The 19,917-nt window shown below is 45.3% G+C and overlaps 1 protein-coding gene across 7 annotated transcripts in view; it reads right to left on the reverse strand.

Annotated features, from left to right (window-relative positions):
• LOC147709671 (uncharacterized) overlaps window positions 1-19,917 on the reverse strand; it is a 478,515-nt gene that overhangs the window by 424,043 nt on the left and 34,555 nt on the right. For all 7 annotated transcript variants that reach the window (XM_086928188.1, XM_086928184.1, XM_086928186.1 and 4 more), the window contains exon 5: window positions 11,802-11,948. In XM_086928188.1, the coding sequence (XP_086784314.1) occupies window positions 11,802-11,948 (147 nt within the window). The remainder of the gene's footprint in view (window positions 1-11,801; window positions 11,949-19,917) is intronic.

The raw sequence follows: 19,917 nt of genomic DNA on the forward strand, positions 1-19,917 counted from the left end.
GAGTCTTGGCACCCACAGTGTTTTCTTCCTTTCCTTCTGATCTGACCTTCCAGGTGGCACCGGTCTCCGACTGAGATCCTGATCGTCTGCGTTGCTGTACAGTGCCCGTTTGGCTGATTCGATTAAAGACCTTGGCAGTTGGAATCTGGATATTTGAGATTGGGTAAGATTTGTGATCGGTAAGGTAGTCTACGGACGCTTACTGAAGTTCTATGATTGTGACTACGATTTGAGTTAGCTAACATTTTGACTTTGTGAACTTTGAATATATGTGTAGTGCACTCCACATAGGCAGGCATGTAGAGAAGTTTCCCTAATTTTGTTTGTACTCTGAGCGGCACATTTGTGGGAAGTACTGTAAGTGCCATTTTTTATGGTATCACGCTTTCGTGGTACTTTTTGAACATGCCTGTTTTAAGCACACTCCGAGGGATGTGCTGTCTTGGAAATGGTACCACAATTAGGTTAGCGGAATCTCAGCCGGCTCCCCCAGAAGGAACTCCAAACCGTGAGATGTATGTCAAATTCGGCCTTCCCCCTATACTGTACAGTAAATTATGGTATAAATACACTAGAACTGATCCCGAGTTACAATGGCCACTACATGGGTCGTTTGATTTGCGAAAGGTTCAGTTTGTGGAGCAATGTTTGTTTCAGCGCAGGTCTAGACAGGATATGTTTGATTGTGTGCGAATGTGAGAGAAAGGGGTGCGTGAACGTATGAAGCATGAAGTTGCCTTGGCGGACAAAGAGCAGCGCAAGGCTGCTCGAGATAAAGCTTTACAGCTTGAGGAAAAGGAGGCGCAGGAAAAGAAAGAGAGGGAGGCACGGGAACGTAATTTGCAAACGACCGGTCAATTTCCTATTCGACGACCACTTTATCCTGTCCTTAATAATGAAATTGATGATTTTTCGTTATTAGATCGATCTCCGCCTCCTTACATTCCTTCTATGGCTCCGATTGAAGATTCTGGTGATGAAGAACGGGATAAGTCGGAAAAAGGGGATAAGTCAAGTGTCAGGTTATCTGCGGAGAGATCCGCGGAACTGCGTAGTTGTGCTAGAAAATTGAATTTAAATCATATAACTGTGTCAGACGTTGTAGCCGAGAGGAGTAAATGGACAGAATGAGAATTGATGTGTTTTTTGAATACTTTTGCCGATGAAGTTGTTACTCGATTTCGTAAACATCCAGAGACTTTAGAACCTAAAGCTGTGTCGGTTCATTGTGAGAATTTGGATAAAGGTGTATTTGTTCTTGCAGATGTCGATACCTTTTTCAAACAACTGATCCAGCTACGGGATGAGACGTCCAGATTGCGGGAAGAAAAGAAAAAGGATAAGGAGTCCGTGCCGGGGTCAACAGAACAGTCTAAGGAGTGTTCTCTCCGGGGTTCAGATAAGAATTCTAAAGTGCATGTTATGCCTATGCGTGAAGCTGCGCCTTTGTATGTTCCCCCTAAGAAGGATGGTACAGATGACGATAAAACGTCGAAGGATGCGAAGGGGTACTTTATATATAATTGGGTGTATACGCCTTGGAATAGAGCAGATGTTATGGCACTAAAAAACTCCTTACCCGATCTCCGTAAAAATCCAGCCGCATTCTATGAAGGGGTGGAGGGGGCCATTTCCTCTTGTGTTATGACTCTTGTTGATATAGATCTCTTTTTTGGGTTAATTCTTCTGCCTGATATGTGGCGGTCGATTCGTAAAACTAATGATCAAGCGATGCTTGGGGGAACTTGGAAAGAAATAAACCAGGCTGACTTAGACAGGGAGCCTGCATGTAAACCATGTGATTTGATTTTAGACCTCCCAGCGGCTATTTTAACTAAACTAAAAACGCTTGTTCCTTCTAAAAAGATCGATTGGACTATGTTAGCTTCGTGCAAACAAAAGTTAGATGAATCGGTATCAGATTTCTTTACACATTTCGAAGAAGCGTTTCATGATTACAGTGGTCAATCATTAACAGATGATACGGGTAGGCATCTGTTTGTTGATAAGTATGTGGCTAATCTCCTACCGGAGATTGCAAAGCGGTTAAAAACGAGTGAAAGTTCCTGGACCACGGCGACCCCTGCATCTTTGTTAACTATGGCTCAGTATTATGAGCGGCAGGAATTAGAGGCTAAAGAAAGTGCAGATAAGAAAATGAAGGAATTGAAAACGAAAGTGATGTTGGCGCAGGTTCGCGGTGCGCAATCTAGAGGGAGTGATAGAGGTAGACGAGGAGGGAGTAATGCGTCGTACGGTCGTACTGACATAGCGGAGGACCAATGTGCATATTGTAAAGAGTTTGGGCATTGGGCTGAAGATTATCCGGTACTTCGTGAGCAGCGTAGTCAGCGTGGTCGAGGAGGTGGAAGGTCGAGGAATAATTATTCAGGAGTGAGAGGTGGTGGAAGTGATCGTGGTAGGTTTGAAACGGGGGGCCGTGGTCAGGATGAACGGAATGCTTTTGATAGACGAAATCAATATCAGATCTCGGAGGGTGAAAATGTGGAGCATCGGGATTATGTACATGCATAGGACTGCCTAGGATGGGGTACGGAATCAGTTGAAGTGCCAGTAGATCAAAGAGGTCCATATGTATCAGCGGGCATTTTGGGTTCCACTGATCAGTTTTTAGTTGACACAGGAGCTACTCGTAGTGCTTTGTCCCAAAAACTTGGTTCCAAGGGCTCCCCTGTCTGGCGAAACGATAACATGTATAGGGTTTGATGGCACACCCTCTCCTAGCCCATTATCACAACCTCTTGCACTTTGCATTAACACATTTTTCAGCTTTTGTCCATTTTTGTTGTCACCTCACACTCCAGATAACATTATGGGCATTGATTTGCTCAAATATTTTCGAGCAACGATATGCTGCGCTCCCGAAGGAGTGCGGGTTATTTTGAATAACAATTACCCAGATTCAGGCAGATTTTGTACAATACAGGAAATTGAAGCGCTGGCCTCTCTCCCTCACACGTTGTGGGCGACCTCAGATACGGATGTGGGACAGATGCTTATTCCACCCATTCGAATTACTGTCAAGGAGGGAGTATCTTTGCCACGTGTACCACAGTATAAGATTTCTAGGGAAGGTGAAATTGCCCTGACGCACATCTTTCAGGATTTGATCATTGCAGGAGTAGTGGAGGAAGTTCCTTACAATGTCTGTAATAGTCCTATTCTCCCGATTCTTAAGAAAGATACTGACGACAAAGTCTATCGATTTATTATTGATTTGAGAGAAATTAACAAAATTGTCATCCCTCAATACCCAGTGGTGTCTGATATCACGACATTGCTTACATTGGTCCCTCCAACAGCGACGACCTTTTCTGTCATTGACCTTAAAAATGCATTCTTTTCCATTCCCATCCATCCTGACAGCAGATACCTATTTGGCTTCACGTTAAATAATAAATCGTATAGATTTTGTCGTGTTCCTCAAGGTTACACAGAGAGTCCTAGCATCTATAGCCAGGCTTTAAAACGACAGCTTGATTCTTTTGAACTGCAATCCGGAGTAGCCCTTATACAGTATGTTGACGACCTCCTGTTGGCAGCAGACACTTACGCACAATGTGAGGAGAGTACACTTGCCTTACTGTCCTTTTTGGCTCAGAACAACCATAAAGTCTCTAAGAAAAAGCTACAATACTGTAGACCCAAGGTGACCTACCTCGGTCATCTTTTGTCTAAGGAGGGGCGTGCATTAACATCAGATCGAATTCAAGCAATTTTAGATACGCCAGTTCCCCGCACTCAGAGAGATGTACGCGCCTTCATAGGACTAACGTCCTTTTGTAGACAGTGGATCATGGGGTTTTCGCACATTATAAAACCTTTGTTAGCGTTACTGTCCAAAACTACACCAATGCCCCTTGAATGGACAGATGAATGTCAGAATGCTTTTGAACAATTGAGACAGGCCCTTTGCTCTGCACCCGTGTTAGGTACACCAGATTACACAAAGATTTTCACATTGTACGTGCACGAGAAAGATGGGTGCGCGTTATCAGTGTTAGTGCAAGCACACGGGGACAAGCAGAGGCCATGCGCGTACTACTCAGCTATTCTTGATCCTGTAGCACGAGGGTTACCTGGGTGTTTTCGAGCAGTTGCAGCGACAGCAGTAGCTATACGGCAGAGTGAGGGAATAGTTTTATCGCACAAACTGTTGGTGTTAGTTCCTCATGCAGTAGATGCCCTGTTAAATCAAACGAAAACACAGTATCTCACGAGCGCACATTTGACAGGATAAGAGCTCACACTTCTGGCACCACATATCACATTGAAAAGATGTGCCACCCTGAACCCTGCCACTTTATTGCCTTTTCCGGTCGAGGAGGGCCAGGAAGAAAAACATCATGATTGTGTTTTCCTGACAGAGGAACAAACAAAGGGTCGTGTCGACTTACAGGATATGCCACTTCCAGATGTGGATGGGGAACTGTGGGTTGATGGATCGTATTTAAGGCTGCCAGATGGCACAACTTCTGCAGCATATGCGATCACGACGCTTAAGACAGTGGTAGAAACAGCACGAATACCCCAGAAATCAGCCCAAGCAGCGGAGCTGATAGCCTTGACAAGAGCCTGCGAACTGAGTGCTGGCCTATGTGTGAATATCTACACAGACAGCCGGTACGCCTTCGGAGTAGCGCATGACTTCGGCTTACTCTGGAGAGAGCTTGGGTTTTTGACTTCTCATGGAGTACACATTATGCACGGAGAACTAGTGCGTGATCTCCTAAACGCGTTGCTTTGCCCAAAGAAAGTAGCGATAATTAAATGCAGTGCACTAAAAAAAGGTCACTTACAAAGTGGGACAAGGCAATGCCTTTGCAGACAGTATAGCAAGACAAACAGCTATGTCTCGAAATGACTCCCCCATGTATGTAGCGAAGTCCCAGGCCGAGCGATGGCATGACGCTAGAGCAGAGATACTAGACATCCAAAAATCAGCGACTGAAGCAGAACTTGTAACATGGGCAGCAGAAGGGGTACTGGATGACGAGGGTTGTTGGAGGAGTAAAGACATGGAGAGATGGAAATTGCCTGCAGCTTACTTGCAGGCGATGGTCCAGATGACACATGGGTTGGCACATGTGGGGGCTCTTGCAATTACTCGATTGTTAACACGAGTTTGGGAGAATCCTGAGATTGCCAATACTGCTAAGAGAGTAGTTAAGACCTGTTTGATATGTTTACAGCACAATCCTGCAAAAGGGACGCATACTCCGAAAGGAGGTTTCGTTCCACCTTCTGCACCATTCGAGGTACTTCAAATGGATTACATCCAGCTTGAGCGTTGCAATAACCTTAAGTATGTCTTAGTGGTGGTGTGTGCTTTTAGCAAATGGGTCGAGGCCTTCCCCACGAAAGATAATACAGCTTTGACAACAGCTAATGTTTTGCTCAAAGAGTACTTCCCTCGCTTTGGAGTTTGCAAATTTTTGTGGAGCGATAATGGTCCTCATTTTGTTGGGAAAATTGTGGAGTATGTGCTAAAGGGACTGGGGATCCAGCAGAAGTTTCATGCTGTGTTTCCCCCCCAGTCAGCAGGTCTTGTCGAGCGGTACATTGCCACGTTGAAACTAAAACTGGCTAAGATTGTGGCGTCCACGTCATTGAAGTGGCCGGATGCCCTACCGCTAGCATTACTCTCTCTTAGATCAGTGCCCCACTCTCGAACTGGCCTCACACCGTATGAAGTGGTGTTTGTAAGGCCTATGAATATATGGGGAGTTCCTAAGCCGCGATTGTTACGTGATGTGCCTTGTATAATGATGAACGATTATTTGGCACGATTAACAAATGATTTGCTTTCTATTCATCAACTGGTTCGAGAAGCCCTCCCTGACAATTCCATTGGAGAGGCACATAGTTTCCGTCCTGGGGACTATGTGATGGTGAAATCGTTTGAGAGGGCGAACAGCTTGGAACCGAGGTGGCGTGGCCCCGAGCAGGTCCTCTTGGCGACTCGAACGGCTGTGCGAGTGACCAACAGAAAGCGGTGGGTGCATTCAACTCACTGCCGCCGCGTCTCTCCGGACCTGGTGAATCCTACTGTGTTGTCCGACTACAAAGAGATCTTGGATAAAGAAAAGAGCCCAGCTGTGACATCGGCCGAATCTGAGGGAGCCTTCCCGGACCACACTGTTTCTGGACGACAGCGCTACGATCTGCGGCCAAGATAGGAAGAAGATTTTTTTTTTGTGCGAGACTGGTTGGTTACCGCTCTGGGGTTTGTGAAACGGAAGCCGGGAATCTCAAGGGGGGGGGATCAGTTCTGCCAAGAGTAGCGACACCCGTCTTGACCCCGGAGAAGAAAACAGCGGCTACCTCAGAGCTCAGCACCACATTTTTATTTTTCTAGGTATATACATCTGAGACATTGTGAACTCTTTGAACTATGGCATCCTCTGCATCACAAGACAAGAGAGTTCTTGGTGCTATCTTGTTCGTACTGACAATTGTGGTGATAGCAGTGATAGCCTGGGTAGTAGAACTTGTGGTGCCTGTACGAGAACATTTGCTGCCGACTACCCCGGCTCCATCTGAACATTTTCACTTCACCTTACCCTACCATGAAGAACGGCACCGACAGACTTACTTGAACAATAGCTTCATTCAAATTTTGCATCATACTCATACTATGACGAACACTTCTAATTGCTGGGTGTGTGGGATGTTGCCTGGTCATCAGAAGAAAGGGGGAACCCCGCTCATCCCACTCCCGTTTTCCCACAACGGCTCCTGTAATGCCTGGTATACTCTTTTATTCACTCTACGGTGGCCAACAAAAGGGGGGGTGCTTTTCCATTTGAACAAGATATGTTATCATGACCAGGATGGTTATCCACGAGCTGAGGGTACTCGATTTGAATGGGAAGAGTACCGCCCCGATAATGTGTCTGCACCCCGAATTTACAGCAATCAAAGAAACATTAATATGTCTAGTTCACATGTCATTAATGTTATAAATACCAAGGCCGATCTCTTTATACGTAATAAAGGTACAATCCCGGTTGGAAAAAGTGAATGTAACACCACACTTACATTTGACAGTCCGAATGGCATATCATTTGTGGCATCCCGAAATACATACTTTATCTGTGGTAATAAAGGCTATCATTAGCTCCCTTTAGGATGGTTAGGTACATGCTATGTATCTTTTGTATTGCCCCCTGTATTCATTGCCCCACCACTGTATCACAATGACTATGTGCTCTACCACGACTTTGTGTTAAATCGAGTTAAACGCACTGTGGTCTTGGATGATATTGACCAGACCGATACAGCTTTACAACAATATGTAGACTTTAATTTGGGATTGTTTTCTTTTGTGGGGGCTGCTTTGAACAGTCGGAAAATACGACGACTGACTCGTGTTGTCGAGGCTGTAGCTAATGACACTGCTATTGCACTAGGGAATATAACGGAAGAACTTCAAATTTCTAGAATTGTTACGCTCCAGAATCGCATGGTTCTTGATGTGGTTCTAGCTGATCGAGGGGGGGCATGTAGAATCATCGGAAGTAGCTGCTGCATTTACGTGCCAGATAATTCGCCATCTGTTTATGATGCAATTTCTAAACTTCACAAAATCGCTGCTGAAATACACCCGGACAATGGTACATGGACGCTCTCGGGGTGGTTCTGGTCAATGCTTAGCACTTGGGGCTGGAAGCTGCTGACGATTTTATGTATCATAGTTGGGATACTATTCTTTGTATGTTTATGTATACAATGTGGCCCTGCCTTATGTTCTATGTGTTTATCAGCTTGTGTTCCATCTAGACGAGCTTTTGCCCAAAATGAATTGATGCTTCATAAAGAAGTAGCTCAAATAATGTTAATTGATATCGAAGATGAGTATCCCGACTACGTCCACTATGAGGTAGCTTCAGCTAAACGCTAAAAGGGTCGTCTGTCGTAATTTGACAATGGCCGGGTTAGCGCTTAGCTTTGCTACACGTTATTTCCCTTAAACTTGGCCTTACTCGAAAACGCCATTTTGTATGTTACGGCGGCCATTTTGAGGAATGAGCGGCCTCGTGGTCAGCATGCCCTTTAGACCTTTGTCCGTGCCGCTGACCACTCGAGTTTGCCCAGCAACAGGCTATTTTTAGTAATGGTCAAGCCTGTACATGCGCAGTCCTAACTGACCAGTCACCCCTCAGGAATGTTTCGCCAAACTGACCAGTGGAGTTGTAACCCCTCCCATGAGTTGGCTGTGCTCCAAAAATGACCATATATGTACATAAACTCTGTAAATCTTGTACCGCCTAACTTTTTATTACCTGTAAAGTGTATAAAAGAAGGACTCACACCAATGTTCGGTGTGATACTTCTTGCATTGCCGAAGGGTGCTGTAGGAATGTACCACCACCCCATGGGGTCTTAATAAACTGGTCTTTTGTACTTTTCAGTTTCCGTGCCAACAGTTCTTTTGGTGTAAGTGGGTATTATCTGCGGAGCATGTAGGCCTTGGGAACCCAATACCACAGAATGTTCAAAAGCATTCTTGCCACCACATTTTGAAGAGACTGCAGTGTTTTATCGAATATTTTGGAATGCCTAGATAGAGTATATTACAATAATCTAGCTAGGGTGATCAATAGATGAATGTAATATGAGTGTCATATTTATCACTGGTATTGAACTTGGACCTTTTTGGCAGGTTCACCCCTAAACTTTTTGCCTTTTCAGTGACTTGGTGTTGGCGATGTTAGGCCTCTAGGCACTTTAGCACTGTGGTCCAGTGTAAAGTGTGTGTGCTCTCTGTGTTACATTGGTTAGGTTGGCCTGCCCTCCCAGAGGAATGCATTGGGGATTCTCTGATTAAGTGTGTCAGTGGAAATTCCTGGAATGGGACGAGCAGTGTGGTCGAGCTTAGTATGTATGAAATTGTGACAATAAATGCTGTGTAATGGTTTGCACACATTTATTATGACTATGGGAGAAATGCCACTTTTAGAAGTTGGCATTTCTGTGTGCTATGTGTCTGTCTGCCTGCCTGTTGTGAATTGCATGTCTGGCTTGTGAGTGACAGGGGCTGGGAGGTGTGTGTGGCTCCAGGAGGGGCAGGGTGAGTCAGCACTAGGCTGAATGGCAAATCTGTGCTGGGATTAGTGGGAGGAGTAATCCCCTGACCCTGAATAGGACTGTGCCCAACCTGGACAATGCTGTCTCTGCCCCCTGTGGTGTGTCTGATCACCTAGCCCCCACCTGACAAACAGGAAGAGGAGCTTTGAAAACAAAGTGCTTCAATTCCCCCCGAACCAGTTGCATCTGGTTCCCCAATGCCCTGCACAACAGAAAAAGGATTGCCTAGTGTAAGTATAGGCGCTGTGACCCCATGAAATCGTTCTTGTGCTGGTGTACTGTTGCTGAACTTTTCCTTTCTGAGGACATTTGCTCTGGAGCTGTGGCTCCTAGCACCTGGTGAGCGCTATATTTTAATTCCCCTTAGCGGAGAGGAGCACTGGAGCTTCGCAGCGCCATGCTACACAATGCTCCTGAGGGAATCCCTAGTATGGGGTTTTCCCTGGATTGCTGAGAACAAGTGGGACAACACTCGGCTTTATGAGTATTGAAGCAGCGGGAGCCCACCCCGTGTTTGGAATGGCTGGCACCCCACTTAGGTTCTTTTGTGAGAGCAGGTGCCCACCCCATGTTGCGGCGGAAGAGAGAGAAATTACAGCGGTGGTCCTATCACCCGAACAGGAAGCCAGGCGACCTTGCCTGACTAGTGGCAGGGCGAAAAGCGCATCTGGTGAGCCGGGAGAGGAAGTCCTGCTTGCCGGAGATGCCCCGAGGAAAGCAGAGAGAGTCCCCAAGGAATGGGGGCTCTCCCGAGCGTGCTGATGGTGAAGCGGGGCTCCCGTGTGCAAGGGAGATCTCCGCAGTATCCGAAATAGCAAGGAGAGAGCCCCACATGCTGAGAGGAGACCGGAAGAAGTGGTGCAGGTCCAGCATGCGGAGAGAGGAGACTACCCCCAACAAGAGCCGGTGAGTGAGGTCTCTAGGGGGGTTGTGCTGAGCGAGGCACAGTGTTGTGCCAATTGCCTGAGCGGTCATGCAGTTGTGGGCCGCTCCAACATTGGGGTGATTATTCCTCAGATTCCCTGATGGAAGGGGGCTTGTCGGGGCATATTGTTGATGCCCGCCCTCCGTATCCAGAGTGTTGGTAGGACCCCCACAGGGGTCTAGAGGGCCTGTGCCCCTTCCAAGTCTAGTGTCTGGGCGGTCCCGCAAGAGAGCGGGCAGCCTCAACGATGGGCCTATTTGTTTTTGGGACCATGGTGGTCCCGAGGGCACAGTGGTGCCGGGGCCTGCCCTTTGGGAATATTGTTACAGCTGACCTGTCTGACAGTGGACAGCTGCCATGTGGCGTATGTTCGTGTAGAGAGCCCCAGAGCAGGGCCTCTTGGTGATTTCTCGGTTGCACCGCCGTAGCGGGCAACTGCAATGTTTGGCCCATATGCTGTAGAAGTCCCTGAGTGGGACAGGAGACGGCACCGTGGTGCCGGCCCTTTATTGGATTCCCAGCTGTACAGCACTTAGTGACAGCTGCATCCTTTAGGTCTGCGCAATTGCGCACTTTGAACTCTGCTGCATTAGCAGCCGCCCTGACATTTGGGACATAGGGCATTTGAGTCTTCTGAGAAGGCCGGTTGGCCTGGGGTTCCGTGTAAGGTTAATAGGGCGCCAGGCCCGAATGTGATTTATGTGCTACTGCATAATGTATATATGCTTGTGCGGTTAGGTCTAATGCCTGTAGATAGTGCCCAGTGCCAGTTGGCACAGTGTAAATGTGTGATTACTATTCTATGTGTTAATGATAATACAAAGGCTATGTTTTATATAATCTTCTGTGGAGTTCCTTTTCTAGTGTGCCTAGTGGGTTGCTGCTGTAAATGTGTGGTGCGCAAACACTTTACACATTGCCTCCGGGATAATGACTGATCGTGCCTAGCTACCAAGGGGGTGAGCAGGGGTTATCTATGGCGTGTAACTCCCTTGCCCTGACTAGAGTGGTGGTTTCTGCCAGGCTATGGCGCAAGCCTTAGCCAACTAGAAATCCCATTTATAACAACTGGTGATCCCTTAGTTAACGTCCATGTATTTAGGGCATGATATTAATGTCAGACAATATCCTGAAAGTAAGGTTGCCACACTTCCAAGAGAAAAACAAGGGGCATTTGTTGTGAAAGAGTCTGTAAAGGGTCAAAGTGATATTAAAGAGGAATGTAAGCAAAATCGTATGAATTCCCTTGTAGGGAAGGGTGTAACGTTACTCATGCTGTGGTGTAGGAATGGGCATCTTCTCTTATGATGGCAGTTTAGCTCTTCTTCCTTCCTTGCATAGAGCAGCTCTATGCTGCGGTTCAGATATTGTCAAAGCTATTAGAAGGATCCCAAACCAGATGCAAGTTTTCCAGGTACACCAAGAAACAATTTTAATTCCATCTAACAAGATGTAAAGCTTCTACTGGTAACCCATTTGGAATGTCAGAGTGTGCATTTTAAAATCCAGCAATACTCTAGGTACAGTGTCTAGGTGCTTTCCAAAACTTTCACCATGGCTACAATTAGGAATACATTCAGTAATTGTGTTACAATGTTTGTAAATCTAAAGGTCGGATTAACTGATCACTGAGTTTTAGCTTGCAGCTTCCAAACAGATCTCTAGGGTGTGCACATCAAAACATTGCATTCACTAACAACCCGTGATAGGGTCTGAGCACTGAATCTGTGTCCTGTCCATAGACAGTCAAGCACTGGTACTGTACCTGGGCGCATGGGGTCTGTACAATGAAAGCCACAGACTTGCTGGCAGCACTTCTGGATACCATCACATTCCTCGTCATTGTAGCAAGTTCTGGGCAGAGGATACATCTTGCAGGTTGATTCTACCTTAGGGCATTGACCTGGCTTCTCTGTGAGTAAAACATTTGTAGTAATATTAAATGAGCTCATTATTCAAATTAATCACCAGCAGAAAAAGATATCACCAACTCCGAATTTCATTTGAGAACAGCACACTGTCATCACATATAGATTTTCAGTGACAAAAGCATACTATACGTCTCAGAATTTCATAGAAAATGAGGACTTACCATTTTAATACCCTGTTGTACATCTCAACATCCATTCAACACAGTCCGAGTTAGGACACACCTCTGTTGTTCATTAAAATAAATATGAATATTGTATTCATGGAATGCCTTATATTTCAACATTTCTAGTTGATACTTTCTGTTGTCAATGTAATAAATACATTAGTTTCAACATACCATTTGCTATAAATCTTTTCACTTGTGAGAGTATTCGCCATGCCTCACTTTTCCATTACCTTGATTTGATATCAGATGTCATTGTACAAATATTTTCAATATAGATTTTATACATTTTCTCCAACATCTCTTATTCTTTACATTGCAATTATAGTTATTTTGATCTCCATGGGTTCTTTCGCTTTCATCTTTGAGAGTGCCTTTATGTCTTGTCCGTATGTCCCGATTCAAGCAGGCCTGGCTTATCGGGCCGATGCCCCGAAACCAGTCTCAGGATGCTTATTTCCGGTCCAGGGAAAACCTGGCTTGGCAGTTCAGGCTGGACTGTTTATATGAGGCACATGGTCAAGACCAATTTGCATATGGCTGGGTCCAAACTGGGGTGCCGTGGTGAGCAAAAGAACAATGGATTAAACCCAGATCTTTGTGACTGGGGGTGAAAGTTTGCTTTGTTCAGCATTCGGTCCATCATTCTTTCCTTTTAATCCTGTTTAGAGACACAGGGAAATAACAGGCTCCCACTATCTTGAATCCACACCTGGGCCTATCCTAAGGGAGTCTGTTGCCCCCAATAGGTGTCCCACCAGTTCTGCACCTTTGGTTTTGGTGCGAAATGTGCCCAGATGGACATTTTCCAAAAAAGAGGACTCAAACAAAATATGTCCAAAAAGTGCTCTGAGAACGAGGAGGAGACAGAAACCAACCTGCTCATGTATCCAGCCGATGTGCATTGCCGGTCAGATTGACTTTGCAGCATCTCCTGCTGTGTACTTTTCCACAGTAGCAATCCATTACAGCAGTCCTTCGCCTAAGGAGTATCTGACCTTGTGGAACTGTTTTTGACTATGACCTTCTGCCTCGTTCCACTGGAGATTTTTGACTTCTATTTCAGATATTAAGTCTGAACATAGAAATCTTCCCTGTGGGTTCAACTCTAGGCCATTTGCTCATTGAACAGTATATGCAGCCGTTCCCTGCTGAACTTTACCTTCTCAGACATTTTTCTTCAAAATGTTTTCAAAGTCATAAGGTGATCTTTGACCAGGCCCAATCCACTTCTTGTATCCAAACTGCGCTACATTGTGGTCAGCCTTAACTTTCATTTTTGACCCAGTCTGGCGTCTGCAGTTGCCTTTTTGATCTTTTGGACGATATTTTAAACTTAAATTTTAAAAGTTCATGAATCAGGTTCTACTGGTTCGGGTTTCGTCATGTTGGTGTCAAAAAATTTAATAAAATATACATTATTTTTCTAAGTTGGTTTGGCATTTTTTTGTGTTTTCACTTGATTACTGTTTGTATGCTGTATACATATTTTACATATTGCCTCTAAGTTAACCCTGAATGTTTTTGAGCAAAGCTACTCAGCATTAAGCACAGGTTAATTGAGTGACTTTTTTTGGTTCACTCTGAAAGGGATTGTGTTTGTTACTTGACCAAGTTTCACACCAAAGTCCACCTACAACCTATTTTCTCACCTTGGTTGTCAGCAGTATGGTTTAGGATTTGTGTTTGTGCACTGCCAAAAAGTGTTTTGTGTTACACCAAAATCCCACATAAATAATTTGACATCATAGTGACCCCTTTTTTGAATTCTTCCTTAGCTTCTCAATTAATTATATTTCCCCTTTGCTATATTTAAGCACTCTACCTTCCTTTTACCACCATCGAGATGGCTCCCTGTAACTTTGATACCTTTAGCAGGACTGAGCTACTGAAACTCTGCAAACAGAAGGCACTGAAAACAGACAAGAAGGCTTCAAACCAGATCTCTAAGTAGCCCTCGGGACCTTTAATGAGGTTCAGAGATGGCAGGCCACCTCAAAAGAGGATGGGGATGGCAATAAGGAGAATTGAATTCAATTGAGCTTGTAAAGCGCGCAATACCCGAGGGTGTCTTAGCGCTGGGCGGACCAAGCCAACACGGCAGAAGAGCAGCCAGGAAGGTGAGTCATCAGGCGTTAGGGCTAAGTCGACGGGAACATCCAGGTCTTCAGCTGCTTTCTGAAATGCTGCAGGTTTTGTTGGTAGCAGAGGTCCGAAGGGAGGGAATTCCATAACTTTCCCCCTTGAAATCTCAAAGTTCCCCCGCCCCATTTTAATCGCTTAATTCTCGGGATCTGAACCTTGTGTTCTGTGCTGGACCTCAGTGTTCTACTGGGAGTACACACGGTAAATAGTTCTTGAAAGTAAAGGAGGCCAGTACCGTGAAGTGCCTTATGCACCAGCTACCGGGCTTTGAATGAAATTTTCCTCTTCACAGGGAGCCAGTGCAGGCCCTGTAGGAGAAGCTCCACAGGTTTGAACTAAGGAATGTTCAAAAGCATTCTTGCCACCACATTTTGAAGAGACTGCAGTTTTTTATCGAATATTTTGGAATGCCTAGATATAAAGTGTATTACAACAATCTAGCTTCGATCCCACTAGGTTCAATATTACGGTCTTATAAAGTCAGTTGGAAAAACAGGAGTTTTTTTTTCAGAACCCGTAGCAGATAGTAGCCCCCGGAGGACACTGCATTGATCTGAGCACTGAAGCATAGCTTGGTATCAAAAATGACTCCAAGTTTTTTAAGCCTTCAGAACTGGATCGGTAGATCACCCAACCTCTGGGGCCACCAAGACGCATTCCAGAAGGAGGTTTCATTCCCAGATAGCAATACCTCCGTCTTCCCAGAATTCAGCTTTAGGCAATTTTCCTCCATTCAGCCTGCCACGGCGGACATGTAGCTGCGGAAGTTGTTAGCGTCCCTCTCAACCTGGGATGTTACCGACACCACAATCTGTGTGTCGTCTGCGTACGAGAGTACTTACAGGCCGAAACTCACAATAAGTTGAACCAGGGGGGTAACGTAAACATTAAAAAGCATTGGACTGAGTACTGATCACTGTGGGACCCCACATGGGAGGGAGAAGGGACTAGATTTATACCCCACTCAACTCAACCCACTGTTGCCTGTTTTCTACAAGGTCAGCAGCGACAGTGCCGTACTCCTAACGCCCAACGCATGCAAGTGTCTAACCAGGAGCGCATAGTGGACTGTATCAAAGGCGACAGAGAGATCGAGTAAAATTAGTACCACTCTGCCGCCCTTAACCACTCTCCCTCTATTTTCTTCCGATCCCGCCACCAGGGCTGACTCAGTGTAATGTTGGGCTTGGAACCCATGCTGGGCAGGGTCCAGCAAGCGATGGATATCCATAAAGGTGTGTAGTTCTGCGTTCATCGCCTTCTCTAGGACCTTAGCGGGGAAGGGGAGAAGGGAGATCGGTCTGTAACTATCCACTGACCTAGAGTCCAGAGAGGGCTTTTTCACAAGTGGGAGAATAGAGGCCTTCTTCCAGATGTCAGGATAAATCCCAGTATTTAGAACCTGGTTTAGAAGATCATTCAGTAAACCTGCCACCTGACTAGACAGCTTAATAATGATCCCAGAGGGACATGGATCGGAGGGAGCCCCTGACTTAATAGAGCTCATCAGGCTGATGTTTTTTTCCTGTGTAAGTGGAGAGAACTTCTTGAAAGTGGAGGAGACTGCCTGACCGTTGTCTGAGTCAGAGGCCCAGGGCCCCTTCAAGCTCCCACAGAGGCTTGCACTGGGCAGCTGCTGCGAAACTGCTTGGAAGATGGAATTGACCTTAGATTGAAAGTGAACCAACAACTTGCCGCAGGAGAAGGGAGAACAGACAGAGGAGAAGGTGAGGGAGGACCGAGCCCAGGGTCCTGAGATGCCAGGAGAGCCCAATCTGACCCCTGCAGATTACCTGAATGACCGGGATGCCCAGGACAGAGCAGGGAGCAGTGTGTCTGCCAGGAGCCTGACCTCACAAGAACAGATGGAGTATAAAAAGGAGAGGATGCTCAATCTGGATTTAGCCAAGATGAAACTAGAGAAAGCTGAGGCTTAAAGGGCCTTGGAGGAAAAGAGCCTGGCCAGAAAGCTGGACTTGGGAGCCAAACAGATAGAGTGCAGCAGTAATGGTGGCAGAATATCACCAGTGTGCAATGATGAGGTGAGGATTAATATACTCAAAGACCTAGTGCACTGTCATGTGGTGGTAGGTGATATAGACAAATGGTTCTCAATATATGAATTGTCTCTGAGGGTACACAAGGTCCCAAGGAAGTACTAAGAGGGGTAGCATATGGAGGTACATGCCCACGGTGAGGGTGGGACACACTCGGGACACTTGAGGTAGAATAACAAACTAGGGAGCAGATGTATGAACCTTCCAATTTGCGACTCATAATTTGTGACTCGCAAATTTGAATTTACATTGGGGATGGCTAGCACTCGCAGGGATGGTGGCCTGCTGGTGTTGCAGACTACCAAGTATGTGACTGCTTTATAAATACAGCATTTCTTTTCAAATGCAGCCTGTTTTCCTTAAAGGCCATATTTACTGGAGTCATGAGTTGTGATCAGTATTTGCTTTTGCTTCAGATGCTGCATTTTGTTGATAATGCTTCATTGCTGCCACAGGATCACTCTGAGAGTGACCATCTTTTTAAGATTCGACCTGTCCTGGTTGCTTTGCAGATCGATTTCCTGGGATCTATGCTCTAGGGAAAATAATAGGTGTTGATGAGTCTTTGGTTTTGTTCAAGGGCTGATCGTTTTTTAGGCAGTACATTCCTAGCAAGAGGGAAAGTATTGGAATTAAGTTGTATATGTTGTTTAAGAGCAGTGCAGGACATGCCTATAATTTAAGGGTATACACTGGTAAATGTTCCACTATTGACCCCCTGGTTGTCTGCCCACTTTTGGAGTTAGTGAGTGCATTGTGAGGGAACTTGGAAAAAGGCTTTTTTTTTAAATTTCACCATTTGTACCTAGACAACTTCTACAATGGTGTGCGATTATTAGGACATTGTGCAAATGGGGCACTGTTGTTTGTAGCACAATCTGCTCCAACCATAAAGGTTATGCAAAGGAGCTTGTTTGTAAAAAAAAACCTTGAGAGGGCACAGTGCAGTGGCTCACATAGTGCTGAACTGCTAGCTTTGATACATGAAGATAGGAGGGATGTCCACATGCTCACTACCATCCATGATGAAAGCACTTCACCTGTTACTGTTTGTGGTCAGGTTGCTGAAGTGCACAAACATGTGTGCATTTTAGACCATCATAAGCACATGGGTGTTGTAGACAGAGTAGGTCAGAGGTTGTAAACTTACACTGCTGTTCGTAAGGCTTACATTTGGTATAAAAAGTTGGCTATCCATCTCTGAGATTTAGCCTCCTTTAATGATTTTGTTATGTTCAATGATTGTTCTCCAGAGTCAAAGATGAATATTGTTCAGTTGTTTCAGGAGTCGAGATAGGCAGCCTTGTTGTAGTGTAGCAGGCAAGTGTTCCTAGAGTTGGAATGGTGGAGGATGTAGCTAGATTGAAAGATCACCACTTTCCTGATTACATTCCTCCAACGCTCCAAAAAACCAAGCCCTGTAGAGTCTATATGCGAAAAGGCATGAGGAAGGAGATTCATATGCACTGCTCTTATTGTCCTTCTAAGCCCGGGCAGTGTGTGCCCTTTTTTTTATTATTGTATAACACAAAAAAAGAGGTTTTGGGAGCAACCGTGATTGTAAAAGCGGACAGCCTGATCTGTATTGTGTTATATTTTTTGTTCAGTTTTATGGTTAGCATTAGTGTAGTACATTTAGTTAGAGCTGTTGTGTTTGTAGTTATATTTTTGAATCTACTTACAATTGGTTTGTTTTTAAAAAGATCTGATGGTGGTGTGCGTGGACTGGTGCTTGGTTGGCGGTGTGTATGGACTGGCCCTTGACTGGCAGTGGGCATGGACTGGTGCTTCAATTGTGGCGTGCGTGGACTGACACGCTACTGGCTGTGTACATGGACTGGCACATGGCTGGCGGCATGCATGAACTGATGTTTGTCTGGCGGTGTGTATGAAGTGACTTGCTGCTGCTCACTACACACACTGCTAGCCAAATGCCAATGCACACACTCTGGCAACCACCAGCTGGTGTGATTACGGTGTCAGTTATGTCAAAATATGAAACTGATGGGCGCTTGAATGGCACTGTCTGTTGATGTGAGTGTTGTAATGTGCTGGGCCTGCAGCTGGCATTGTTAATGGTCTTGTGTGTCATGTATGAAAGTTGTATGAATGGCCTTTAAAGCAGTTGGTACCTTGACACAGCTTTACAGCTCATGAGCTGAGAGTCATTGGATCAGTTTTTGGAACTTTCAGTTATTAACAGTGTATTTCTTTTTTGTGAAATATCTTGTGGATAAAATATGCATTTAGAACCTTTCATTCACCCTTCTGTCAAATCAATTCAGAATATGTGTGTACTTGATGAACAGATGGATGGGCAGTAATATTAATTTATTCTGCTTTTCTCTGCCAAGGTGTACATTGTCTCTAGTGAATATCAACCAACTCTAGGTGTTTTCGTAAACTTAAAACCCAGGGCAGTAGAGGGTGGTGTGTCTCTCGTGGATCCCAACAAGTTTTCCTACCCACAATGCCATGCAAATCTCAGAAGGTGACTAAAGTCATGCATTTTCCTTTCATAACTGTGTCAAATTTTCCAGAATCAGAAAAAAACACTAATTTCCTACCACTCAGTATTCCCCCGGGTATCCTGATAAAAATAGTACCTCACTTATTTATTTTGTTTATTTAAAAGATTTATAAAGCTCACAGGGTTTACCACCGCTGAGCAGAACAAGCGAGGTTGAGGTAGTAGGAAGCAAGGGATTAAACCTGACTATTAAGTAAAGTCTTCAGATTTTTACGAAAGGCTAGGCGAGACCGACAGGACCTGAGTTCCAACGACAGGGAATTCTACAATTTAGACCCCAAGTAAGAGATCGAGCGGCTGCCCATACACGTACGCCGCACTTTAGGAACTGAGAAAAGAGAAAGGCTGGCCAATCTCAGTTTATGAGTGGTTTGGTAAGGCTTTGCAAGGCTTTGTATGTGCAAGGGGGCCAAGCCGTGCTGAGCCCAGAACATATAACAAAGTGCCTTGAACTCAATACGTTTGTGTACCTTGAGCGAGTGAAGTTGATGGAGCAGAGAGGAAACAGAGGTGTGCCGAGGCAACCGAAAAAGCAGGTGGGCCGCCGCATTTTTAATAAGCTGGAGACGGCGGACGGAAGCCTTGTCCACACCTAAATAGAGTACATTACCATAGTGGAGTCTGGAGATTACCAAGGCCTGCAAGACGGTTCTTTGGGCAGCCGGTGGAATTAGCTAGAGAATTTTCTTTAGCCACTTAAGGACTGCAAAGCAAGCTGAGGTGACTCTAAACACTTGGGCTCCAAGAGAAAGCTTACTATCAACAGTAAAACTTAAGTTCTTAGCCTTAAGCATCAGAGCTGGAAATGGTCCTAAAGAGACAGGCCATTGGCTTGCTCCCCAGAGCTCGGGATTGTTCCCCAAGATGAGGAACTCAGTCTTGGAGCCATTCAGTTTTAAAGCATTTCTGGACATCCACAAGGAAATATTACACAGTCCAAGCTGAATTATTGAAGGGTCCTGATGCTGCGCAGATGAAAGAGAAAAAATAATCTTGGTATCATCTTGTAAGAAAAGATGGTTAACCCAGATTTTTTGGCAATGTCTGCCAAAGG

This window comes from Lissotriton vulgaris, chromosome 6, assembly GCF_964263255.1.
Source record: "Lissotriton vulgaris chromosome 6, aLisVul1.2, whole genome shotgun sequence".
Lineage (NCBI taxonomy): Eukaryota > Metazoa > Chordata > Amphibia > Caudata > Salamandridae > Lissotriton > Lissotriton vulgaris.